At 31.7% G+C, this 11,295-nt stretch overlaps 1 protein-coding gene across 1 annotated transcript; it reads right to left on the reverse strand.

The window, feature by feature from the left end:
- Positions 1-218: 218 nt before the first annotated feature.
- Positions 219-7,405, reverse strand: AGO1 (Stabilizer of iron transporter SufD / Polynucleotidyl transferase). The gene is made up of 22 exons (XM_083074463.1): positions 7,247-7,405; positions 5,585-6,248; positions 5,285-5,493; positions 5,043-5,192; positions 4,830-4,963; positions 4,609-4,718; positions 4,272-4,378; positions 4,049-4,187; positions 3,841-3,957; positions 3,568-3,675; positions 3,413-3,484; positions 2,706-2,828; positions 2,457-2,616; positions 2,103-2,362; positions 1,860-2,002; positions 1,666-1,728; positions 1,527-1,590; positions 1,293-1,428; positions 1,074-1,147; positions 890-984; positions 776-807; positions 219-681 (listed from the first exon to the last, which is right to left on the reverse strand). The coding sequence occupies exons 2-22, from the start codon at positions 6,236-6,238 to the stop codon at positions 458-460; spliced, it is 3,174 nt and encodes a 1,057-aa protein (XP_082930589.1). The 5' UTR covers positions 6,239-6,248; positions 7,247-7,405; the 3' UTR covers positions 219-457.
- Between the last annotated feature and the right edge of the window lie 3,890 nt (positions 7,406-11,295).

Here is an 11,295-nt window from a genome sequence, read left to right on the forward strand (position 1 = left end):
TCGAATGCTTCATTTCATCGTAAATGTCGATATTCGCTTAGCAATGCTCGAATCAGAGTATCATTTGTGCAATAACAATAAAAGTATTAGAAACAACTAAACCCATTTTAAATTTAATTTTATATCTAGAACAACTTATTGTAGACCCCGCAGGAAGAATATCTCTCATCGAAAACTCAAATCAATCTTTATCCAACTAATGCATACGTAAATAACGCTTTATCCAATCCATCCATGAAATGCATTATATAACCAACAATGACAACAAGTAGCTTTCAACATTCATTAGCATAGTTTGCATCAAATTCGGTTTCTAATGAAAAGCAAGAAACATGCAAAACAGCACAACCAACCTCATAGTAGTTTTGCATCAAACTCGGTTCCTAATGACAAAGGTTTTGAGAAAAACGAGAAATAGAAGACAGCACTAGCACACCCTGGAGATGACATTCATTCCTTAACAGTAGAACATAACTCTTTTGACATTCTCCTTAAGAGCAGGCAACGGACGCACAGCGGCACTAGCACCAGGTGCTCGGGTGCTCCGGCCAAGTCCACCACCACCACCCATTCCTCGGCCAGCAACAGCCCCACTTGTCATAGAGCCGCTGTCCGAAGTTTCCGGCTCCATATAAAACCTTGCCCGAAAAGCAGCCAAATGTGCATAATATGCAGGAGGAACTGCAATTATTAAACAAACACCACGATTAGTGAAAAACACAAACGAATCATGAACAATCCACCAATTCACCACAAATTATGAGATGAAACTCACCAATTGAAACAGATCTCGTGCATCGAGCATATCTACCAAAAAAAGAACATCAAGTTTAATATCTTGATTATAAAATGTAATAGTGCAAGTTGAAAGGCAATGCAGACTACTTACGTGTAGCACAGGTTGTTTGTGAGAGTTTGTAAAGCATCAGCAGTGAAATTGTTTTCATCCCACAAAACATGATAGTGAGCTGGCCTACTTGTTCCCTGCAAGTAACATCAAAATAACACATAACATGACAACATAATTCAACACCAAATTATTTAATGCTGTGAGCAAAAGAGTAAAAGTTCACCTGTATTCCAGCATGGCTGCAAAGATAAAAGTCAAACTCGGTAGGATGGCAGATTTTGGAGTCTACAACTGTGCCTGCAATATTTTCAAGAACAGTGTTATTCAACATCAAATTACTGAACCAAGTTGTTATTAGAGTTTCAACAATAAAGTGTAGAGTGAGTATCGCTAACATTTTTCTTATAAAAGTATGCAATGAATAGCAAAGAAGAATAAATACCTGGCAATATGTTTCCACTCCTGTCAACCGAACTCTTGTCATGATGGTTGCTGGCAAAGAGCCTTGTGTGATGACGCTTTTGAACCACAACAAAGGTCACAGGAGGCTGATAGTTGGGTTCAAGGGATGCACAAGCCTGGTGGAGGAACAAAGGAAGAATGAACAAGTTTAGCATTAACAACAATATAAAATTTGTGCAAATGATGAAAAACTTATAATAGAATAGCACTCCACCTTTCTAATAGCATCAAGTTCAAACAATAGAACTTGATAAAACTGCCCCTCACTCACACCATCCCTGCAAATGATATTTAAGAATCATCATCAAGTCAAATGGACATAAGATCACTAACGTTAAAGAGCATATCTCTACCTGTAAAATATGATGCGCTGTGGCTTCTGTCCTGTAGCCCTCCTAAAAGATATAAGCAGTTCCCTGACAAAAAATAAAATAAAATAAGAAAATAGTCTAGAAAAACGAGAATAAAAATTGTAAACTACAAAAAAGCTAGCAACCCCCCAATGTGCATTAACCAGCTCACATATGAGAGAAGGGAAGGAGAGTACTTGATCATTCCGCCAGTTACAGTTCCTCTGACTGGATCTTGCCATTGTTTGAAAAGATCTTGAATGAGTTCCTGCCTATGTGCTTGGGCACAAACTAAACCAGCATATTTGGTAATTTCAGGATAATCTTGGGATGCCACAACCTACAGTTTTAACACATGAATTACGTAAAGTTGAGGATATAAAAAATCTTCTATCACATGTTTGCTTGAACCAATAAAATAATTAAAAATAATAACATACAGCTGCTATGGATGGGCTTGAATCTTCCCCAGGATGTGGATGAGTAACATCAGCACCAAAGATAATTGTGGGCCTGTCACTCACCAAAGGAATGCGGCGTGAGAGGGCATCAACAAGTACAGTGTTCCTTCCCCCAACCTTGACATTAATTTTCAAGGCAACATTTGCAAGGTACTGCTTGCTCATTTTGAATACATGCTTAGTTAAGCAACATTGTGATACAAGCCCAAGATCTGTCTCACATATACGTTTAAGGTCACCTACACAACAAATCAACACATGTTAAGATATGTTCACATGTCTGATCAGTGTGAAAGAAAAACATGTAACAAGGATCAGTCAATGCAACATTACCATAAAGAGATCCATTGTTATCAGGCAAAATAACAATGAGCAAATCAAGCTCCCTTCCCTGCAGTTTGTTTTTGGCATCATGATAGCGGGTTTTTAATACCTTTTCCACTTGATCAGGGCGAGCACTGACTGGGGGAACCACTGGCTCAGGATTAAATGCCTAATCTCATAAACAAAAAAGATCAAATAAATAAATCATCAAGGGAACTTTCTGCAAGAACAAATTTGTGTAAAGGGAATATAACATACCATGCCCGATATATAACACATCTGGGCAAGTTCATAGCAAAAGCCACGGGCAACAGTATCTTGAACATTCCTTGAAAAGTTTACGCAGAACCAGTTGTTAACTGTCCCCCCATTCACCATTTTCTGAAAGAATTATACATAGAAAAAGAATATTTCAAATTCAAGCAGTAAAATATATAACAGCAAATTATTCACAGATGCACAACAAATTCAAAAGGCATTAATCTGATTGCAAAATGATTCAACATTCTATATCCCTCTTAAAGACATTCAAATGACAAGCATCTCAATATGTGTGCTACTCATAATGCCTTTAATTCTAACTTTACTCGAATTTGAAAACTTCCAACAAAACTAGACAACTAATTAACCAACTGCAACTTAATTCTTATAATAGAGACCAGGAAAGAAAAGAATCAGCATTCCCACTCCCACACCACATCTTTAAACTGATCAGGATAAAAGAACAGAGACACCCAGCAGTTTCTATCTTATCTTCACAAACCTTACAATTGGGAAAAAAAACCTACAATGATATATACATGTAAAATCGTACTATTCACACAACCCCAAACATAAAGAAATGAACTATAGAATCTAAGCCAAAATCATAAGATGAAACAGAAATTAAGAGGTGTAATATGAATAGTGCTACTTGTTTTTGTATGGCTAGTGGCTACCAAAATGAACCAAACTAGAAAAAATACCTTGTTCATCATATTCCATTGACCAACTTGTGGAAGACAATCCTTTTCTCTACCTGTATCATGATATTTGAGCTGAAGGAAACATAATGTCAATTGTCATATAAAAGCAATTAAAAAGTTTAAAAGTCAATAAGCTATCAGAAGAAAAAAAATACCCAAGGAGCAGGAAGGATGCGTGCTTCAACTTGAGCAAGCTTCTCACTAATTTTGATTCCAAACTCCTTAGCATAAGGATCATCATGATATGCATTGTGGTGCACAGTCTAAAAAATGCAAACAAGATGGAATCATAAACTTTTCCATCCAAACAATAATCGACACAACACATTAAGAATCCAAACAATATAACGCCACACAAAGTCACAAGGCCAAAATATGAACTACTTATGTCACAAATGAATATAATGACTACACAACACTATGCTTACCTGCATGATATCACGCTCCCTCTCAACAGGGCGCTGGCATGTAACTTTCAGCAGAGCAGTAATCTGTCGCTCATTCAACCTCTTTGAGTACCTTTGACCTTCCACTATCTTGCAAACCTACATTGCCAGATAAGCTATTAGCCTAAAGCAGGCACATCCACACAACAAAAACAAAATAACCAAACACTGTTGACATGAGAATTCTTACTTCCATAGGCAAATAGTTTGGCCTTTGTGTGTTGCCCACTTGCAGACAAGGCCATTGAGTATGTTGAATGACAAACCCATATGTCTCATAGAAGTATTCCACAACAGATTTCATTGTACCCCTTTCATCAACAGGGAATCTATAATTGAGAAGCCAAAAGAAGGTCAGCAGAAGAATTTCTAATATTGCATTCAAAACAAAAAAAAGTCCATCAAATACTTACGTCAACTCTCGAGTTGCCTGTGATGTCAGACCAGAGATTCGATATTTTCTTCTCATGTTTCCACGATGTGTTACTTCAACTTTGATACCTCGGAGAGCTTTCTTAATCTGTTAGTCAGAAAGAGAGAAAGTCAATTTTTTAAAGTTTAGAGAGAATCTTATAGCCTGTTTAAAAAGCCATGCTGAAAAGAAAGATATCTCTAAGAGTTCAATAAAGTTTAAAGAACATTGATGCTGCCAAAAGCAAGTGTACTTTGCAAACAATATAAAGTAGTTAAACAAAAAGCTAGGCTATAGTATAGTGACGATAAATCACAATGACACTAACAAAATCTTACCTTCACTCGATCAGCATCAGACAGTGGCCGAGTTGATACATCCCGATTCAGCAGTTGAGTCACGAAATCAATTACTGGCAGTGGCTCAATAAATGCAGTGGAGGACATATCTGCATTCCCATTGGTGAGCATTTAGATTAAAAATTGATTTCAAAACCTGGTTAAGAAAACAAAATAAAGATTGTAGAGAAAAGGTAAGAGTTATACAAACTATAACATACCAATATTCAGTGACAGTCCCATCTGTGTAGGACGAATACTCTGATAGAATCCACGCCAGCTTTCCAATCCATCACCTAAAGGTTGTCTCCTACCCAAATCAGGTGAATAAAATGATCTCCCAACAGGACAATATCTACAGCATCAAATTATTCAGTTAGCAAAAAGGTCACAACAGAATACACAAAATTGGACGAAGTAATTATAGCAGGCACCTTGTAGTAGGGAGTTCACGCAGAACAATGTCAAGGACCTGCAACGCCTCTTGAGGAGCATCAGTTTGTCTTCCCTGTAAAAACAATCCTAAATGGTGAAGATCTGCTCGTGCAGCCAATTTGATCACAACTTTGAACTCCCTGTCCCTCCTGCATTGAAATGCAAATACAAGATTATTTACATAAAACAGTGATGAAAGCAAAAGCTAAGGAACCAATCAGTGATAAACACAGAAGCAAACCTTTGTCCTCCAGCTCCTTCATCATCATCAACGAGAGTAATTCTAAATTCCTTTGAAAGGAAAGGGAGAGGACCAGCAGTATACAGGCTCTTGCGTCCATCATAAGCAGGCAGTCTCTTGCCCAAGTGAGATTCCCGGTACAGCTTCACCAACTGCTCCATAACAGCACGGTTTACACCTCTTGAAGTCACTTCAGGAGTGATTGTTACCTAAGCAACCAGATGCAGCAACACAATATGTTAATATACTAAAGAAACAAATAAATAATTTTGACCAATCAATGTTAAACATGGAACATACATCATATTGATGAAGATCTTTGTTTGGTAACTCGGCAAAGAAATGATTAGCCTTGACGATACATTTGATGCCATAGCTACCCTTCCCAGGTCGGAGAGGAAACCTCATCGACGATTTACTTGCAGGAGGAGGAGCAGGAGTAGCTTCATGAACCACCATCTGCGCCATTGATTGTTCCAAATCAATGGGTTCTGGTGGCAGAGAAGAACTGGCCTCAGATGATGGTGCAGGTTGAGGAGTCACCCCAGTTTGATATGATGGAACTAAGGTTGCTTGGTGCAGCTCGGGTGCCGGTGGCCTGGATGGGCCACCATATGAAGGACCAACGCCACGGCCACCGCCCAGACCACCACCACCACCACCACTTCGGCCACCGCCATATCCTCCCCGGCCTCCTTGCTGAGGAGGGCCTCCCCTTCCCCTACCTTGGTAATCAGAAGGGGCACCATATTGCTGTTGGGGCATCCCTCGGCCCCGGCCCCCACTGTAACCTCCCCGGCCTCCTTGGGGACCCCAGGCTCTACCTCCTCCTTGAGGTCCAGGCCCTCCTGTGGTAGGGGTCTGCTGTTGAGGTGGAGCACTCCTTTCAGCGGGGCGTTGGGCCTCAGAGCTTTCACCCCCACTGGGTGCTTCAGTTCTCCTCTTTCTGACCATGATGAAAACCCTGCACACATTGGACACAAAGTTTGTGATTATTAGCAGGAAAACCCTTCTTTCGGCATTGACAATGCAAACTGATAAAATCGAATGACAAAAGCAAAATCATAAAATACAATCACCTTGAAGATAAACTACTTGCGACTGGGTAAAAGAACACAAGCCAAAATATATTTTCCGATCAAGACAATTTTAAACACTCAGTTCAGTGATTAAACGTAGCGCAGAACAAAACAATATAGGTTTATTAAAAACAAAAATAGCAAAAGGAGAAAGTGATAATCATACATAACCACATTTGTTCACAATTTTGACACAATATCAAGTTTCACTCAGAAAACACAGTCAACACTCAGAATAATAGATAAAATTACCGTGAACAACATCTGCAGACTAATCAACAGAAAAAATCATGAGAATTCAAAAACCATAAAAAAAAAGTGTAAAACTTCAAACACTAAGGAAAAAAGATAAAAAGCAAAGAAGCAAAGCACAAAGAATTAGCTTCACGCCCACCATACATAGCAACAGGGTTATTTTCTTCCCATACAAGGTAAAAAAAAAATCCAAGTAGAAATGAGTAATAGTTAAAAAAGAAAAATGCGTAGAAAACACACAAACAACTGAACCACCGATGAAATCCCAGACATTGCAACAGAATCCAAAGCCAACATAAAAATATCCTAAGATAAAAAAATATTAAAAAAAATCGATCTGAAACCCAAGCAAAACCTAGAAAACATAAACAACAAAGGAAAGCAAACCATAAATCTGAAAAATCAAAAGAAAAAACAGATCAGAGGCACAGCCAAGCACATCAACACCCACCATACGCTCCAGAGACACTAGATCTACGCAACTAACCCCCGGAATGAAAAATTTTGAAGAGCACCCACGACATAAAACCGAAAACCAAACAGACCCACGAAAGAAAACACCGAGAAAGTAGCCGGTGGGTGCCAAAACCCTCGAAAAAGCAGAGCAAAACAGAGCATGTATATTTACCTGAGTTAGAAGGGCGAAAGTGGGGAGTGGAGTGAAGAAGGAAGAAGAGAAGTGAGGGATAGAGAGAGAAGAGTGTGTTTTCTCTCGCTAAGAAGAATAAGAGAGAGAAAGAGAAAGAGAGAAATGGTGGAAGAGAAAGGGAAAAACACATGAAAGCTTGGAATTGGACATGTTATAAAGATGGGGTAGGTCTTCGAAAATGACCACTCCGTCCCTACCTCTCCTTCGTTTCTAAGCAGTTTACTCCTTCTCCTCTAAGCACTCTCTTTTCTGTTTTTCTCACCATATTTTATTCAAAAATAAGGTTAAATAACAAAAGTGATTAACAATTTGAGTAATTATAGATAATTAACTGATTTAAATAATTTTATATATGATTAATTTTTAATATTATTTTATATTATTTAATTTTTAAAAATAAAATTATTTAAAAAACTTAGAGATGAAAAAACAGTTATAAATTTATATATAGAAGTTGTAGATAGTTATTTAAAAAAGATATAATTTTTTTTTTATATCTAACAGTATAATGGTCCACTAAAAAGTGAAAACCAAAAGAATAATTACCAAAATATATTTTTTTATAGGTATAGATAGATTATGTATCACCTTTATATATAGGCTGGAGGGACCGAGACATTTCCTACCTCTAATAGTTAGAGGCAAACAAATATTAGAAATTGTAGATAATTATTTAAAAAGAAAATAAATTATTTATTATTTGCTTACATTCAATAAGTATAATGGTCTACTAAAAAGTGGAAATTAAAAGAGTGATTACCAAAATATATTCCATTTATAAGTATAGATGATCCACTAAAAAGTAGAAATTAAAAGATGATTACCAAAATATATCCCTTTATATATATATATATGGTCCACTAAAAAATAAAATCTAAAAGGATGATTATCATAATATATTCTTTTATAAGTAGAGAAGAAATAAACTCTTTATATATAAGGATAAATATATTTTTCTTTAACTTTTTATCTTATTTATTTTTATCTACCAAACATGTGAGTCGTAGATTCAAATTTTATTATTAAAAATAATTAAGAAGAATAAATTGGTTAAAAAAAAAGTCGATGGAAGAATCTTTCATGCAAATTAATTATCAACAAATTTGATGATATGTGTGACCTGTAATATGATAACTTAGAAAGATGGTAAATTATTGATATTCATATTTTTACCAACTATTATTTTAATTCGCGAGCTAAATTTTATTTTATACAACTAAGTTTAAATAAATAAATATTTTTTAAATATATTAATTACATTTTTATAATTAATATTTATAATTTCTAATAAACATATAATAAATAAATTTGATCATATGAATTATATTTTTTTATAACTAATATATATTGTTTTGTTAGGTTGTTTTAATTGATAAAAATACAAGATTATTTATTACATATAACTATAATTTATAATGAAATATATATACAAATAAATATTATACTAAAATATAATTTATTTTTAAATTTTGTATAATAAATATTTTTAAATATATAAATTATATTTTTTAGAGTAACATATAAATTATATTTTATATTTATAATAAATGATTTATATTGTAGGATAATATTATTTATATTTATTGATAATTTGTATTAAAATATTAAAATGTAACTCATAATTAAATCAAATTAGATAAAAAATTTAAAAAATCTAAAAAAATTCTCATTGGTGTAAATTTATTTTGATTTCTCAAATTTAAAACTATTGTTTTTAATCCTGTAATTTTTGAAAAACTTATTTCAATTCCTTATCTCATAATTAACAAATTTAAAAGTCACTGATTAAGACAATTATGCACTATTAATTGACCATTAACATATCTATAAGTAATAAATTAAGACAGTTATTTACTACCAATTGAATTTAATGGGATATGTTTACTAATAGGGTACTAGTAGGTAAATTTTATTTAAAAATATTTAACAAATTTTTTAACAAAATTTAAGCATAAATACTAAAAAAATATTTTTTTAAATTACAAAAATTAAAAGATCGATTTTAAATTTGAAAGATTAAAAACAAATTTACCTTAAAAATGACTAAAAACATATTTCAATCTTTTTATATTAACTTAGTAATTAACAATTTTATTTGATTTAAACATAACTAAGACTAAACATATTTTTAATTTGATTAGAAAATATTTTATACCGCGTTAATATTCATATTCAATTCAAACTTAAATAAAAAATATATTTTAAATTTAACAAAGAAATATTTAATATTGTGCAACCAATCTTATTTATTTTTTAACTTTTCTTAGTGAATATTATTTTATTTAAACTTAAATTAAATGAATCGTACTCTAAATTTGATATGCGAAACTTTAGTCTTGTGCTAATAATCTTATACATTCCAAACTTAAATAAAAGGAATCATATTTTAAATTTGATAAAGAAAACGTTAATATAATTTGATAAATAAATACTTAAAGTTGGACAAATAGTTTTATTTGATTTGAATGAAATATAGTTTAAAGGGATGTATTGGATTAAGATTTTAATATATTTTAAAAAATATATATTATAAAAAGGTTTTGTATTTAATCAAGATTTTTTTTAATATAAAAAAGTGATGTGATATTTAATCAAGATAATTAAGAATTTTTTTAAGAGTCCATCAAATTTTAGTAGTATTTAAAAATATAAAGATTTCAATAGATTATTTTAAATATTAAATTTTGTGAGATTTTTTAGTATAATTTATATGTAATTCATTTATTAAACAATCAAGATTTGTTTCGAAATTCGTCAAAATCTGATGATATTAAAAAATACAAATATTTTAATGAATTATTTTAAATATAGAATTTTATGAGACTTTTTTAGTACAATTTATATATAATTCATGTAAATATATTTGTTTAATTCACTCGTTAAATAATTTCATCACACATGACATTTTTTCCTTCTATTTGTATTTTTTCTTTCTTTTTTTCTTTCTTAAATATTTTATATTGCCTTTCATGTTTCTCTAATTTTTTTTTCTCTCTTGTTATTATTGTTTTTCTTTTTCCTTTTATTCTTTATCTTATTTTTTCTTTTTCTTTTTATTCATCTCTCTCATTTATCTTTTCTTCTTCTCCTCCTATCTTTTTTTTTATCTATCAATTAATGTATAATTTATCAGTATTTATTTTTTACATATTAAATATTTTAAAATATTTTTTGCATTATTAAATATTATCTTTTGTTAAATTTTTAAATTATTAAAATTTAATTGTTTGTTTGTAATGAAATTTAATGTTGAAATATATATTAACCCTAAAAAAATGAAGTTTTCAATTTATGCCTTGCATCCTTAATAAAAATGTGATTAAGAGAGAAAATTTAGTATTTATAAGACACGAGATAAATTTGTATTATCATGTAGCACTACATAATTTTCTTTGTAAAAAATGTTGTTATGATGAATTTTTAATTGAATTAGTAAATGAATCTTCATCTTCATTGCTATCAGTTAATAAAAAATCATAATATTTTCATGTTTTGACAAATAATTATCTCTATCTTTTGACAAATAGTTGACTTTAATTTTTCATATCTAACATTTTTCACATATTTATGTTATATTAGTCCTCTATAAATTGACATATTATCTTTCATATACTTGAGACTGAACAATATTGTAGTATTGCAAATCTATGTTTTCATGTTAATTCATAAAATCTTTTAAAATCTTATAATATAAATTCATTAAAATTTGAATTATAAAGTCTTGATTAAAATTCACGTTTTAAAAGTCTTTTGAAAAAATCATAAATGTTATGATATTCTTACAAAACATTTAAAATCCATTAAAATTCACACAAAAAAATTATGTTAAAATTATCTCTCAAAATCCTAATCCAATATGCCTCCTAAATTAATAAGGAACTATTTACGATCATGCTAGTAATCTCATTCGAATCAAACTAAACTAATGTGAATCAAATTTAAAAAATTACTTTTTTCAATATTTTTTTCTTAATTTGTTTATATTTTATATTTCTATTTTTGTAATATTTATTTTCAATGCAAATTAA

This window comes from Cajanus cajan, chromosome 1 (genome assembly GCF_000230855.2).
Source record: "Cajanus cajan strain Asha chromosome 1, NIPB_CcT2T_4, whole genome shotgun sequence".
Classification (NCBI taxonomy): Eukaryota; Viridiplantae; Streptophyta; class Magnoliopsida; order Fabales; family Fabaceae; genus Cajanus; species Cajanus cajan.